This window comes from Sinocyclocheilus rhinocerous, unplaced genomic scaffold (genome assembly GCF_001515625.1).
Source record: "Sinocyclocheilus rhinocerous isolate Xijiao unplaced genomic scaffold, SAMN03320098_v1.1 scaffold2120, whole genome shotgun sequence".
In the NCBI taxonomy this organism is placed as follows: Eukaryota; Metazoa; Chordata; class Actinopteri; order Cypriniformes; family Cyprinidae; genus Sinocyclocheilus; species Sinocyclocheilus rhinocerous.
Window position 1 is genome coordinate 54677 of NW_015630026.1, and position 15778 is coordinate 70454.

At 39.2% G+C, this 15778-nt stretch overlaps 1 protein-coding gene across 1 annotated transcript in view; it reads left to right on the forward strand.

Annotated features, from left to right (window-relative positions):
* col4a3 (collagen, type IV, alpha 3) overlaps window positions 1-15778 on the forward strand; it is a 42162-nt gene that overhangs the window by 23981 nt on the left and 2403 nt on the right. The window contains exons 19-47 of the mRNA XM_016551975.1: window positions 3777-3858; window positions 4558-4593; window positions 4694-4858; window positions 5116-5205; window positions 5490-5585; window positions 6093-6163; window positions 6327-6515; window positions 6644-6812; window positions 6968-7060; window positions 7152-7256; window positions 7446-7540; window positions 9582-9732; window positions 9902-10015; window positions 10206-10373; window positions 10666-10755; window positions 10862-10996; window positions 11169-11267; window positions 11336-11425; window positions 11523-11662; window positions 11809-11935; window positions 12043-12123; window positions 12250-12351; window positions 12436-12483; window positions 12570-12755; window positions 13071-13201; window positions 14606-14678; window positions 14803-14874; window positions 15211-15336; window positions 15421-15519. Of these exons, the coding sequence (XP_016407461.1) occupies window positions 3777-3858; window positions 4558-4593; window positions 4694-4858; window positions 5116-5205; window positions 5490-5585; window positions 6093-6163; window positions 6327-6515; window positions 6644-6812; window positions 6968-7060; window positions 7152-7256; window positions 7446-7540; window positions 9582-9732; window positions 9902-10015; window positions 10206-10373; window positions 10666-10755; window positions 10862-10996; window positions 11169-11267; window positions 11336-11425; window positions 11523-11662; window positions 11809-11935; window positions 12043-12123; window positions 12250-12351; window positions 12436-12483; window positions 12570-12755; window positions 13071-13201; window positions 14606-14678; window positions 14803-14874; window positions 15211-15336; window positions 15421-15519 (3223 nt within the window). The remainder of the gene's footprint in view (window positions 1-3776; window positions 3859-4557; window positions 4594-4693; window positions 4859-5115; window positions 5206-5489; window positions 5586-6092; window positions 6164-6326; window positions 6516-6643; window positions 6813-6967; window positions 7061-7151; window positions 7257-7445; window positions 7541-9581; window positions 9733-9901; window positions 10016-10205; window positions 10374-10665; window positions 10756-10861; window positions 10997-11168; window positions 11268-11335; window positions 11426-11522; window positions 11663-11808; window positions 11936-12042; window positions 12124-12249; window positions 12352-12435; window positions 12484-12569; window positions 12756-13070; window positions 13202-14605; window positions 14679-14802; window positions 14875-15210; window positions 15337-15420; window positions 15520-15778) is intronic.

Below are 15778 nucleotides of genomic sequence, written 5' to 3' on the forward strand. Positions count from 1 at the left end.
CACGTTTATGATGCCATATTTGCCAGACATAAGGCTCCTTTCACTTCTTCCCACCTGAGTCAATGTAAAGTGGGTTCAACATATGGTAGGGATTTTTACTGAATACTGAGCCACTCAAACAGCTCCCCAGAGGTCCATTATCATCTATTATTGATGTCTAAGACAGGCCTTACACCCTCGGAAATGCACTTTGGGTGCCACAGATCAGATTATATGTATCATTAGCTATATTCCTAGCTATATTCCACTCAGTCTAGCTAAAGGCCTATTACACACAGGAGCAGATGTGTTATATATGGCATCATGGTATACTGTATCTCTACCAGGGGTATTCTCATACACAAATAAACATCATAACATAACTATATTTAGACTTGAAGTAACGGAAATACTTGAAATGACATTATGCATCTGGTTGCAAGAAAAAAGGTAACCGTATTCAGTTACAGCTAAAAAATAGACTTTATCGGGTTATCGTACATTTTTGTACTTTGTACTTTTTTTCCTTTTTTTGTCTTATGTCTAAAATTTAAATGTATTAAATATTTTTTTCATGTCATATATATTTATTGTAATCCAAATAGCAATATTTTAGTCAAATAGAATTTAAATTTAGTCAAAAAATGTTATTTGTCAAAAATTTAAAAAGCAATTTCTGTGTAAAAATTTTTAATTTGCCTTGAGATAGTCCATATTGTTATATTTGGATAAGGTTACAATATTAATTATGATCTTTCACACTCTTTTTCTGTCACTCACAGGTGTGGCGTGGGACACTGGCCAGAATGCATTACCGCCGCATGCGTGCTGCCCTCATCATCATCCGGGCATACAGAAGATACAAGGTTAAGTCGTACATCCGTGAGGTCAACCGACGCTTCAAAAACGTGCGTGGCATGAAGGATCACGGCAAACATGTGAAGTGGCCCACACCGCCTAAGGTCCTGCGCAAGTTTGAGGAGGCACTGAGGAACATCTATAACAGGTCAGAGTTACAGAGGACAGGAAGTGGACAGGCTCACTGGTGCTCTGTGTGACTCATGGGGTAGTCATGTATGACTCCAGCTGTGCTGCAGTAATGTCAGCCGTATGGCGGGGGACACAGTCTGGCCTAATGTTACCATAAAAATGTAATGTCTCTGACTCACTCCCATGCTTTCAGCTCTTTATCATTGTTGGACAAGGAAATGTAATTTTTTTGCTATAGGCTTGTATATTTCTTGGGTCTTTAAGTAAGGAATGGCTCTCTTGCGTTCAACAGGGCTATTGTTGCTGCCTGAAGCACTTATTGATCTTTGGATCAAAGTCTTGTTGGAGATCTATTCACAAGAGCCTTAACACAGCTCTGACCCTGAAATAGATGTAGAAAACAACCCAAAAGTCAAAATAATATTACTGGTGTTTAGATTTCTAGTCACACAACTAATGTATGACATTTTTTGGCATTTTATGGCATTTAAAAAAAAAGTAAGCATTTTTTCAATACAAATTATATTATCAGCATAACAGCTTGAGTGAAACATCTACCTGAAGTTAACATGGATTTCATTTGGTTTGCCCCCTTTTACTTTAGTGCAAAAATGGCATGAAAAGCTAATAAATAATTAAATTGTGAAAATGTAAAATTACAATAAATAACAAATTAATACAATCAAAATAAAGACAAAAAGCACTAAAAAAACACTGCTAAAAATAAGTTATTATATATTTAAATATTTTTGTTTATATGCATGTTGTGTGAAAACTATTCCTTTAACTTACATCAGAGTCGTGAACATGCAAATATTTGTTAATTTATTGTTTTTGTTTTTTTCTTTCAGTGGGTATTCTCAGGGGTACTTTTTTTACCTAATTTTTTGGATAACGCTTTTTTGTTTACACTTTTTAAAACCAGAAACTTTCTGCTTATATTTAGGTTTAATTAACATTTTGAATCCTATATTACCAATGTGGTTTCAGTATATTTATGTGGACTTTTTAAGCTACTGTGTACATTACAATTCATGTTGCAGGCAATGGCTTTGTGTTTATGATATTTATTTAAATATATTTTAGATGGTGGGCCTGGACGCTCATTAAAGACCTGTCTCCAGAGGAGATAGTGCAGATCAGGGCTAAAGTGGCCACATTAGAGTGTCTGAAGGGGCAGAGAGCAGATCTCGGCCTGCAGAAAGCCTGGGAGGGCAACTACCTGGTTAGTGTTTAAAACCGTCTGGTTTGAAATAAATTATGATACATTTAGTTTACATTGTTTAACACAACATTTTTTTCTATTCTTAGAAAAAGGACAGTCCTGGGACAGCGTCTTCCTTTACTCTTATTTCCAGTGACCTGCAGAGGAAAGATAAGTTCATGAGAGTCCTCTTCTCCTGCAATGTCCGCAAAGTATGTCCTTCATAATATTCGGTTGAGTCCTCTCTGACTGACAGTTACGTGAATCATTGCTGCAATATTAGATGTTTGCTTGGCATGTAATGTTAACCTATGCAATATTTTTGTCTCAACAGATCAATCGCTTCAATAAAGCAGAGGATCGAGCATTGCTCATCACTGATCGCCACCTCTACAAAATGGACCCCGTCAAGCAGTACAAGCCCATGAAGAGCATCCCACTCTATAATGTAAATATCTACCTTTTTGATATCATAAGTTGCATTCACACAGCAGCAGAATATAATTGTCAGTCATATTTGGAGTGCAAATGCAGTTTGGTGTTTAAAGAGTACGGTGGCCGAGAAGTGCTAAACAAATCACAATTCTGAAATCAAAATAACAAATTACAAACGCAAATGCAAGTCTAAAAAACTAATTAGCAATTCAGAAAGCACAACAACAATTCAGAAAACATTATGACAAGTCAGAAAACACAATGACAAATCCGAAAACAAATTAACAAGTCAAAAAACACAACTACAAATCAGACAAACCGGAAGAGGTAGGTATAGTTTGAGACAGCGCCATTGGTTTGGGGTTACTCACCGCTGACTGGACGAGACATCTGTCAATCAACGTATACAGGGAAGAACCAGCCGAAGAACAGCAGAGTCGTGGTAGAAAGTTCGGAGATGGTATTAAAGTAGCTCAGTTTAAATGTATTGTATGAATTGCCCTTACTCTGGAATAAAAAATACGGGGTGTCTATTTACATTTAGTTAAAAGTGGCTGTAAACTATCAGCTCCAGTGGCGCAGATGTATAAGTATGTGCCCTAGGCTTTTTGCCGGGTTCGATCCCGCCTTTTGCCAAACTTTTTTTTCCTCCCTTTTCAAATCTCGTATCACATCGTAAAGGCATTTATTTTCAATAAAAATTAAGGAAATAATCAAAAAGTTGAAAATAAAGTATCGGGTAGGGTTAGAGTAGGTGTAGGGAGGGCTTTATTGTACCAATAAGGTGGCATCCATTTAATAATTAAAATTAAAATTATAATTATAATTTACACTCAATACGTTATTATTGAATTGTTGTTGTGCTTTCTGAATTGTTATTTTGTTTTTTAGACTTGCATTTGCGTTTGTAATTTGTTATTTTGTTTTCAGAATTGTGATTTGCTCTGCACTTCTCGGCCACCGTAGATACATTCACTTATGGAAGTCATACAATCTCCAAATGTTTAATCTCACTTCAATCACATCATGTTGCCAAAGGCTACACTTTTTATTCTATTTCATTAGTTGATGAAGTAATAATAAAATATGGCTCTATATTTTTTAATGGGGAATTTATATTTTTGTAAATTACTGATGAAGTGTTATTAAAATTTGTTCTGTGTTTTAGTTCACTGTAATAGATAATGGGATCAAAGGTCAGAAAGGTTTTCCTGGGCCTCCAGGACCTCCTGGTCTACGAGGAAGTGAAGGTTAGTAAACAAATTAATTAACTACTTTCATGCACAAAGAACAACCAACAAAAACAGCTACAATTATTTTGTTAAGGGCCACAAAACTCTTTGCTGTAAACACAATATTCATACACAAACCATGACTTTGTTGATGTAGTTGTTGTACACTAGCATTTAGCAAGAATGCATGTATGTGACCAAAAGTGACAGTAAAGACATGTATGTTACAAAATGAATGTTACAAAAGATTACTATTGGAAGTAGTACTTTCTATTCATTGAAGAATCCTGAACAAATGTATGTTTCTAGAAACAAATTAACCAGTACAACTGTTTTGAACATTGATAATATAAAGAAATGTTTCCTTTACAAATCAGCATATTAGAATGATTTCAGAAAGGATCATGTAACACTAAAGCCTGGATTAATGGCTGCTGAAAACTCAGCTTTGCCATCACAGGAATAAATGATATTTTTAAATATATTACAATAGAAAACTGGTACTTTAAATTGTAATCATATTTCACAATATTACTGTTTTACTGTATTTTTATCAAATAAATTGCAGCCTTGTTAAACACTTCTTTCAAAACAATTTTAAAATCTTACCGACCCTATACTTTTGAATGGTAGTGTATGTAATAAGTTATTATTTTTGTTTTATTGAGCCAAAGTAAATAACCAAAAATTTTTATCATTGATTCCTCTTTTCTAAAGGTTTCATTGGAATTCCTGGATATGCGGGTCCTCCAGGTAAATTATGTATCTGCGTTTATTCCTCTCTTTTTTGCACACACACAAATACATACATACATAGAAAAACAAATACTCCCTCTTCACTCAAATATGTTAGGGGACAGCATACCAGGACCTATTGGAAAACCAGGTCCCCCAGGGTTTAGAGGTGTGAAAGGGGAAAGAGGAGATCCTGCTCCTAACAGCACAGGACCCAAAGGACAAGATGGCCCACCAGGGGAGCAAGGACCCCCTGGTGACCCTGGACCTCCGGGAATTCCAAGTAACTCTCCTTTGTTAAAGTCCGCCATCTTTAATTTATTTTATTAACCAAGCTTGTTGCAGTGGATTATGGGAATACCTTATCTGCAAAGGATACATGTGATGTCAGGCAGCTCGCTAGATACTAGAAAAAAAGCTAATTTTTTACATATTTCAGTAAACAAGTAGGATAAGCATAAGAAAAGGCACAGCAAATCAGCTTAGTATAGCAGTTATGTGGATGATATGACTGTTTGTGCTCCTCTCCTGCATCCCCAGAAGCCAACACCCGCCTGGGAGCAAAAGGGTTTGAGGGTGACAGAGGCCTAACAGGCCCTCAGGGTCTGCGAGGAGATCCTGGGAAACCAGGTAAGTTTCACCTATGTCATGGCGTATGCTATGTTCCAGGTTAAATGGTTAAATTAAGCTCAAGTTAAGCTTTATTTATTACCATAAAAATATTTAGATTCATCTTTTGTAATGTCCTTTCCTATAGAAATTATTTTCTAAGGCAATCGACAGCATGCCTCAAATGTTCCCATATAGCTGAACCCAGATCATCCCCCTAAATAAAGTCTAAATTACCTAAATGCAAACAACCAAAAAACATGCTATACACATGCATAATGCTGTTGTCCAACATTTTAATATAGGCGAGCAAGGAGAGCTTTGTAAGCTTTGTGCTACTTCTGTTGCTGACCCTGGACCTCCAGGACAACGTGGAGATTCAGGCGACCCCGGAGAGCCAGGTGAAGTCATCATTAGGTTGCCAGAACATCTAGCAACTGAACAAATTTTAAAACGCTAGGCATCATACACTTGCCGACTTTGTAAATAGTCACAGAGGAAAAACAACTAAACGACTGAGGATTACACACTACCAGACTCTAAAGTTGTTCCGATCACAACAAACTAACACAGAAATGTGTGCCTTGTTGCTAGGAGATGTGACGAATGAAAACAATATGTGTTCTAAAAGTAGTTTGAAATTTTCAGAGCCAGATTTGCTTTTCAAATTTTCCAATGTAGTTACATTTAAAACTCATTGGAAGATTATAGATCTATTTTGACACATCCAGTGAATTTTACAATTAGGAACACACAATTATTCAGGGCCTATAGTATGCTAATGTTATCTGCCCAAATTAGTAATTTATTGTATCAGTTGATATTGCATATTGGATATTTAATTATAACACATTCTAGATCTGTTATTTTCAATAACAGACATCAACAAATTCAAATTCATTGTGCAGGTGTTGGAGGATATCCAGGCAATAAAGGATGCAAAGGATTCAAAGGTCCAGATGGTCCACCTGGTCCTCCGGTCAGTTTACCTGCATACTGCCACTTTACCCATTCATCATCCTCATTACTCAGCCAAAACTATAGTTTGTCTACTCCAATTATGCAGTTGGTATTTTTTAAGAAAAATGCCTTCATATTCTCAAGAATAGTTGAATATGATGAGAATTAAAATGTTTGCACAGGGTAACTTAGGTCTTCCAGGGCCTCCAGGGCATTCAGGGCCCAAAGGAGACCTAGATATGAGGCATGTGCTTGGGGAGAAAGGCCAGAAAGGAAACTGTGGTGCAGAAGGACCACTGGGGATAAATGGGCAAGATGGCAGGCCGGGCACCCCTGGCTTCAAAGGACCACCGGGAGCAAAAGGAAATCTAGTTAGTACCTAGAACTTGTAACCATAACCTTTGAGAAAACTTCAAAAACCTTTGCTTAAATTTGTGTAACCAACTTTAAAGCCACAAGTTTTGATGTAGACAGAACTTGAAACTGACTTATTTTCCAGAGTCCTACAGGCCCTAAGGGCAACCAAGGAGATCCAGGGATTTGTGGGGAACGTGGCCGCCCAGGTCCAATGGGCAGCCAAGGGTCAATGGGTGTTGGGCGACCAGGGGCACCTGGAGAGAAAGGAAGTATGGGAGTAGTTGGCCGGCAAGGAAATCCTGGAGAACCAGGTATGAATGAAAAATATGAGATGTTACACCATAGTTTAACCCCAGGAACTAAGTATAGAGTGTTGGGCAGTCTAAAGCTGATAGCAAGCTTCATCTAAACTTCATCTAACTGGAGAAGAAATTACAGGCTCAGATATTACAGTTGCATCCCACAGGCGAGGAAGGATCTCCAGGTCCAGTACAAATGACACCAGGAGACCCAGGTGAGCCTGGACTGCCTGGTCCACCTGGTCAACAAGGACCTCCAGGTAAGCAGAGGGGATAAAAGTCTTGGCAGATGATAAGTGGATTGAGAACAGGATGTAAAATAGATAACAATTGGTTTGACATGTGTTTTAGGTAATGATGGTTGTGGAGGACTTCAAGGATTACCAGGATTCAGCGGGTTAAAAGGAGAGAAAGGACCATCAATGCCAGGAGCTCCAGGATTTACTGGTCCCAAAGGTGGGTAATGTAAACCAATGCAATAAGGTTATTTCTTATAAACCTAGAATATGCATTCATTGGTTTCAAATTAGATGTTTAATCATGGCTGTGCATCCATTTTTTGTCTTGGTTTTTTAATGTTGTGGATTGGTGACTTCAAATGATAGCACTCCTCCTCTATGATTTCAAATTCTTTTACTGTTGCAGGTGATAAGGGTGTGAAAGGGAAACAAGGTCCACCTGGTTATGGAAGTGTAGGCCGTTCTGGACCCCCAGGACCACCAGGAAATCCAGGTCCAAAGGTCAGGGCGGTGATAGTCAAGTCACCATTATTTTTATAGCGCTTTTTACAATGCAGATTGTGTCAAAGCAGCTTTACAGTATTAAACAGGGGAATAGTGTGCCGTTCTCCTCTGGCCAGATGAAACCAGCAGTTTAATTCTAGGTTGCAACATAGTCAGATTGAGCAGAGGACTCATCTGATTCCCGTGGTCTTGTCCTGATGGCCGTCTAGATGATGAGGTCTTCGGAGGGGATCTGTCTCTGGGGCTCATCTAGTTGGCATGGTGGAGTATGGTACACTATTAAGAAGTGCCTAATCAGTCTATACATTGGGTTACATTGATAAAATGAAATTTAAGGGCTAAAACAGGTAGATTAGAACAGGTAAACTAAGATAGCATTTGCAGGTTAGCACTTTGCAAATGCTATCTTAGTTTACCTGTTTTAGTCTACCTGTTTTAGCCCTTAAATTTCATTTTATCAATGTAACCCAATGTATAGATTGATTAAGTTCATATTTTTGAGTTGAATAAAATCAAATAAATTATGTTACCACATGAGAAATTGTACATATTCAATTAAGAAAAACTCTTAAAAAGACTTCAAGGCTTTACTCTATGAAAGTGAAAACACTTTCATCATTCTCATGAATATGCTGGTTTTCTAGGCTTATAATCCATTTAAAATGTAGAACTTTGTTTTTCGGCCACACACACGTTGCAAAGTTTCGGGAATGACATCCGCATATTTATGCGGGATTTGCTTTCGAAGTAGCAGTGATAAAATTTATTTAATAAATGCATATTTACAATTTAAGCACTTAACTAAAATAAGTATTAAATAATAAAATATATAACTAGAGAAGGCTGATTAATAATCAGTCTTGCTTCCATTTAGTGAGAAAAGCCTATTCTTCACCTGAATTAGAAAAAAAAGCTCCTCTGGTCTTCAGTGATACGAGGACAACGTTTGAGCGTAGCCTACACGTAATATCTGAGCGAGAGCCAATTCATAAAAGAACAATGTATATTTAAAAGTGCATGTCCAGTTCTGTGTGAGTGACAGTGAGTGAGTGAGTGGCAGTTGTGGCCTAATGGTTAGAGAGTTGGACTTGTAACCCGAAGGTTGTGGGTTTGAGTCTCAGGTCCGGCAGGGATTGTCGGTGGGTGGAGTGAATGTACAGCGCTCTCTTCCACCTTCAATACCTCGATTGAGGTGAGACCCTTGAGCAAGGCATTGAACCCTCAACTGCTCCCCGGGTGCTGCAGCACTGGTGTGTTCACGGTGTGTGTTCACTGCTGTATGTGTGCACTTGGATGGGTTAAATGCAGAGCACAAATTCCGAGTATGGGTCACCATACTTGGCCACATGTCACTTCACTTTCACTAAAATTAAGTATAAAGAAGAGAAGAAAGTGGCCCTAGGCAGCTCCTTACACTGCCAGTGCAGATCTGGTAGGGGGGGCACCTGGGGTGGCCAGCCAAATTTCAGGGAGGGCGGTGCCACCCCTGGCCACCACGTAGACTCGCCCCTGCACCTAGGTTCCTAACTGATGACGAAGAATTGACAGAGCAGCCATCAATTATTAGACAGTGTTCTAGGTTTTTCTAGGACCTCATGCAGAGGTCCTATAATTAACACTTCTGTTTTTTCGGAACAGCCCATTGTTTCAAGCTGTTTTGTTACATGATATGCCATATGTGAATATGTGCATGCATAAATAAGTTTTGAGAGCTATGGGAGAAATGGTCAGTGAATAGGCCCTAATGCTTACATTTTGGCCTGTTCTCTATAGAAACTTCATAAGACTTGGAATATAGTGGCAAATTGTATGGGTCACTTGAAATGAGTTTTATATAGCATTTTTGTCTTTTTTGTAGCTTGACAGTTCCTACAACAGAAAGAAAGACAGGTTAGCAACAAAAAGTATTAGCAGCTTAGCAACAAAGTATTATTAATCATGGTTTTGTAAGAGAAATTAGCAGAAATTAATTATATTACAGCCACATGAATACAGTTATGCTTCATTAAAAGAGAGTAAATTTAAATTCAACCTGCAGGGTGAAATACCATTTGGCTCCCCGGGGCCCAAGGGTCGGCAGGGCTTGCCAGGAGATGAAGGGGGCCTTGGGCAACCAGGAATTTCTGGCCCCCCTGGATTATCAGGATGTCCAGGTCAAAGAGGAAGGGATGGACCACCAGGAGAAAATGGTTGGTGGATTCCATGCCAATGCACTTAATTTCTTAAGCACAATCCTTCCCTATAGAATATGCAATATACACAACAAAGTATACATACAATCTGTTTCTTTTTTTATTCCTTTCTCTCTCTGTGCATCTATTTATTAGTCCATCTCTCACCTGAAAACTGTGCACACAGGTGTGCGGGGTCCTGATGGTTTGCCTGGAGTGGCTGGTGTTCCTGGGTACTGTACGCCAGGAGCCAGAAGCGATGAAGGGCCCTTAGGCATTAAAGGGCTAGATGGACCCAGTGGTAAGTAAATTCCACATTTAATGGCAAAAGCTACCATAAATATACCATGGTGCTGGTATGTGGTTGCTAAGGTGTTTTGAGTGGTTGTTAGCTCATAACAGGATGAGTTATATGCTAAATTAATTACTTAGGGCTAAGAATTAATTCAAATACCCATAATGATGTTCACTGTGACATATGCTGTCTTTAGGGCTGCCAGGGCTGAAGGGGCCACAAGGTGAAACTGGACCACCTGGACAGGGTGTACCTGGTATAACAGGTGAAATTGGAATACCTGGAAAAATCGGAGATGCTGGTTTGGTTGGTATTCGGGGATCAAACGGTTTCCAAGGTCGGGATGGTTCACCAGGCTTTCCAGGTACTTGACATCCAATTTTTTAACTTGGAGGCTGGTCAAGCTATTAATGAATAGAGATACTATTTTGTAAAACACAGAAACCAATTTAAGCTGGTTTCCCCCTGTAGCGTCTGGACCAATCAAACACACAATTTTTCATTTGATTTAACAAATCAGTTGTTCATTAGATTAACAAATCGTCACAGTCCCCTCACCCAATAAACTGGATGCCAGGATGTCTGCAACGACACCAGCCCCCCCCTCCGGTCCCCATGGCAAAAAAAGGCTTAGTGTTCCCTTTGTTTTCCTTCAGGTACGCGGGGAGATCAGGGAAGTCCTGGAATGACTGGTCCACCTGGAGTAGATGGAAATCCTGGACCACCGGGATTCCCGGGACCCAAAGGTTCAAACATACACACATACAAATCCAGCAATGATTTTTGTTTAAGGTGCTTTTTTATATTGGTGTAATTGGTCATATTATGAAGATGATGATGATCTCTCATCAGGTTTAATGGGTAGGAATGGAGTGCCAGGTGACGTAGGAAAACTCGGGAATCCAGGAGACCGTGGGGCTTGTGGTCTCAAGGGACTGCCATCAAATGTTATGAGTCCAGGGGATCCTGGTGACCCTGGCATACCAGGTGACCCTTTCAACACCTGGTTTCCACTTGAATATTCAACTTGAATATGCAAGCCGTTATGCCCATATAATTAGCTTGTCTGTTCCTCAATACCTTTTCTGTAATCTTAACCCAGTTGATGGAACTGCAAAACTTCGCAGACATTATATGCAACATCTTTTATGTGTTTTAGGTCTTCTTGGTCTACCTGGCACTAAAGGGGAATTAGGACTCCCAGGCAATTATGGACAATGTGGGAAGAATGGAGTTTCAGGCAGACCTGGTCCACCAGGTACAGATTCTGAAATCCAAAGCTTTGCTGTCCACATTAGAACATATTACAACCATTCTCTTTTTCAGGCCCTCCTGGTGACGCTGGCCAGAATGGACTTCCTGGAAATCGAGGTCCTGATGGATACTTTGGGGATCCAGGAGTTACGGGGTTTCCAGGCAAGTTCATACACACCCATGAATCTAAACCTTGTTTCAACACCATGATGCTTCAGATGTCAGTCATTTCACATGTGCAAATGTCTTCCTCTTGCAGGAGTGAAAGGCTTCAAAGGTTTACCTGGTGTTCGTGGGGAGACTGGGACTCCTGGTGTCCCAGGACCAATTGGACCAAAGGGGATCAAAGGTGAATCCAGCCCCTCTGGGCCAGGGCCTCAAGGACAACCTGGTGAAAAGGTATCAATTTCCATAATTCAGTTCTTATTGGTGAAAAAAGTGACACTATGACTGTTTCAAACCTAGTGCGTTGCCTTGCTGACATCATAGGTACTTTCCTTAAGCCACTCTCCCACTCTCTTGCTTTCTTTCTCTAATTCAAACAGGGTAAGCCAGGCTTTCCAGGGCGTAGAGGGGAAAAGGGTGACAAGGGTATATATGGGACGAGCGGGCCCCCAGGTTTATCAGGGGCTCCTGGTGAAAGAGGCGAACGTGGAGTACCAGGAGTTCCAGGTATTTAATTTAGAAATGAATTCAATACTCAAAAAAGTATCTACATCCCATCACTTTCTCACAGACACATGAAAGTATGATCCTTTTATCCAATGTCACATTGTCAGGACCCCCTGGAACTCCAGGTGATGAAGGTTTAAATGGGTTTCCAGGTCCACCTGGATGTGAAGGGCCCTGTGGTCCACCAGGTACAATCCCATTCTTGAATTATAAATGTAATGTAACAATCCCATTCTATAGTTGTAAATGTAATGTAAGAATTCACTCCAGTGGTGCATTGTTTTTTCCAGTGATGTTCTCTGTTGTTTCTTAAGGTGTTCCTGGTTCAGCTGGAGATCCTGGGCCTCCAGGACTTCGTGGAGACCAAGGCAAGGATGGCTTTCCCGGACCAGCAGGGGATAAAGGAGACAGAGGGCGTAAGATGTCACGCACAAACACACATATGCTCACATGAAGGGATGTTCTTATTCTTATTAAACAATCTTGATTTTGTTTTTTAGCCCCGGCAATTGGAGATCCTGGCCCACCTGGCATCAAGGGTGATAAAGGTAAGTCCAAGAAAGGCCACCCTTCTAATACTACAGATCTTAATCACTTAGCCGTGCTTACAGTATATGTGTATGTTTAATTTCAGGTACTAAAGGCTCTTCTGGACCCCCAGGGTCATGTGGACCACCAGGACCCTATGGTCCAGCTGGAGATATTGGTCCTCCAGGCCAACATGGGGAAATGGGGCCACGTGGGTTTCCAGGACCACCTGGTGCCTGTATCAATGGTCCAAAAGGGGAGCAAGGACCTAATGGATCACCTGGCCTACAAGGTGATTAGCTGTCTTTGATTATTAGTGGTGCTTGCTGATTACTATTGCTCATACTTTTTGTTAGCATTTTTTAAAACCCTTTACCCTTTTATACTTGCTACAGACATGAATGATACCTCAAATTCTGAAGCTTGTTGAGGAGTGGTGTGCCATTACTTTTCTAAGTGGTCCGATAAAGAAATGTAAAAAAAAAAACATAGAGACTCATTCTTTTAACATAACGACATAGCAACCTGCTATTGTTTACTCTCAACCTGCTATTAATTACTGATCACATGTCTTCTGGTCGGTTTCTGTGTTTATTTTTGAATACAGGACTCAGAGGACCACGTGGGCCTGCTGGCGACCCAGGTCCAGGCGTAAAGGGAGATAAAGGCAACATCGGGCCCCAGGGGCTTGTGGGATCACCTGGTTGTGCTGGTGACCGGGGAGTTCCAGGGTTGCAAGTAAGTGGACACAAAAGGAGATAAATGCACACTCAACTTGGAGATTGTACTGTAGAGTTTTACAAAGTTTTATGTTTTTAGATAAGTTTGCAGAACCATGGAGAAATATTCTGTAGGTAAGTCCAAGAAAGGCCACCCTTCTAATACTACAGATCTTAATCACTTAGCCGTGCTTACAGTATATGTGTATGTTTAATTTCAGGTACTAAAGGCTCTTCTGGACCCCCAGGGTCATGTGGACCACCAGGACCCTATGGTCCAGCTGGAGATATTGGTCCTCCAGGCCAACATGGGGAAATGGGGCCACGTGGGTTTCCAGGACCACCTGGTGCCTGTATCAATGGTCCAAAAGGGGAGCAAGGACCTAATGGATCACCTGGCCTACAAGGTGATTAGCTGTCTTTGATTATTAGTGGTGCTTGCTGATTACTATTGCTCATACTTTTTGTTAGCATTTTTTAAAACCCTTTACCCTTTTATACTTGCTACAGACATGAATGATACCTCAAATTCTGAAGCTTGTTGAGGAGTGGTGTGCCATTACTTTTCTAAGTGGTCCGATAAAGAAATGTAAAAAAAAAAACATAGAGACTCATTCTTTTGACATAACGACATAGCAACCTGCTATTGTTTACTCTCAACCTGCTATTAATTACTGATCACATGTCTTCTGGTCGGTTTCTGTGTTTATTTTTGAATACAGGACTCAGAGGACCACGTGGGCCTGCTGGCGACCCAGGTCCAGGCGTAAAGGGAGATAAAGGCAACATCGGGCCCCAGGGGCTTGTGGGATCACCTGGTTGTGCTGGTGACCGGGGAGTTCCAGGGTTGCAAGTAAGTGGACACAAAAGGAGATAAATGCACACTCAACTTGGAGATTGTACTGTAGAGTTTTACAAAGTTTTATGTTTTTAGATAAGTTTGCAGAACCATGGAGAAATATTCTGTCATAATGATTGCTGAGGAACCACCATTTTAAACTCAAAGTTATTATAAGATATAAGATTTTAAAATTTGAATCAGTGTTATTATTTTATATATTTTATAGTTTCATATTCATTTCAATTTAAGTCTTAGTAGTTATTTGCTTTTGTAATTTTTTTAATATTTATATAGTTTATATCATTTAGTTTTTTAATATGTATTTCTATGTAGCTTTATTTGTTAATTTTTAGTTTTAGTAATTTTAGTACTTCAACTTATTTCTAATTTTTGTTTTAAGAATAAGTTTTTCATCTAATATTTATATTTTATTTTAAATGACCAAACACAATTTCTAATAGTTTAAAATAGTTAAAATAGTTCAAGTTAAGAATAACAAGACTGATTCACATAGAATTTGTTGTTGAATAAAATGTAGAGTTTGCTTGGTAGATCCAGTCATGAGAACTGTATTGTTTCCAGGGTAATGATGGAGATCCTGGTTTCAAGGGTCCAAAAGGAAATATGGGGCCATTGGGTTCTACTGGGCCAGTCGGTAAGAAACCTGAATTAAATTTGAATTTAATAAAAATAAAGAAATCTTCAATTAATGAAACAGATCGACTAGTAGATAAATATGAATTGTATTTTTAATTTGTTTTGCTATACTTGTATTATAGGCCAAAAAGGACAATGTGGTCCAATTGGGTGTACTGGATTAAAAGGTTCTAAAGGAACTGCCGGAACTAAAGGTGAGCTTTTATATACTGGCATAATAACATTTTTATCATCATTTTAATAACAATTAAAAATGAAGCAATTGCAGTTACAGTCATATCTTGTATATTATTTTATGAGGAAATCACAAAAATTTGCAGGCCTGAAATGTCCAAAAAGTGTAGGTGTGTAAGCCACAGTAATATTGTGAAAATGAAAAAAAAAATACAGCAAAAATGCAAATGTGAGATTAAAAAACACTTTACTGAGGAACGACAAACATTTTAGTCACAACATGGCCTTCTCCAGTGCCTAATCGTATTGTTTTATGAGTAAATATGAACATTTTCCTACTCTTTGTGAATATTTAGGGGATAAAGGGTGTGATGTTGTGGCTCAGGTCATGACTCTCCCAGGAGACCCTGGCTTCCCTGGACAAGTCGGGGGAAAAGGAGAACCAGGAGAACGAGGACCTCAAGGGCTACAAGGTCCAAAAGGTACAATGCCACAAACACAATGCTCTAATTTTCTCTGAAGTTTTATGATTTCATCTTATATTTGCATAATTACCCACCTTTTAGGAACACAAGGTCAAAGGGGAAGCAGAGGTGCAAATGGAGGTGTTGGACGAAAGGGGACACCTGGACCAAAGGGAGACACTGGCCTAAAAGGAACAAAAGGTAAGTCTTAAAACTTAAAACACCTAGAAGGTTTTCTATTTGAACTATAGCTAATAATACATTACCATAAAATTACAAATGAATGGATCTGTAACAAATTTTATAGAAGTCTCTTATTCTCAAATTAGTTTGATCAAAAATACAGTAAAACAGTAAAAATTTGAATTTTTTTATTTTTGTACATAAATCACATTTTCCTTCAGAAATCACCGTAATTTGCTGACCTGATGCTCAAAAAACATTTCTTATTATTAGCACA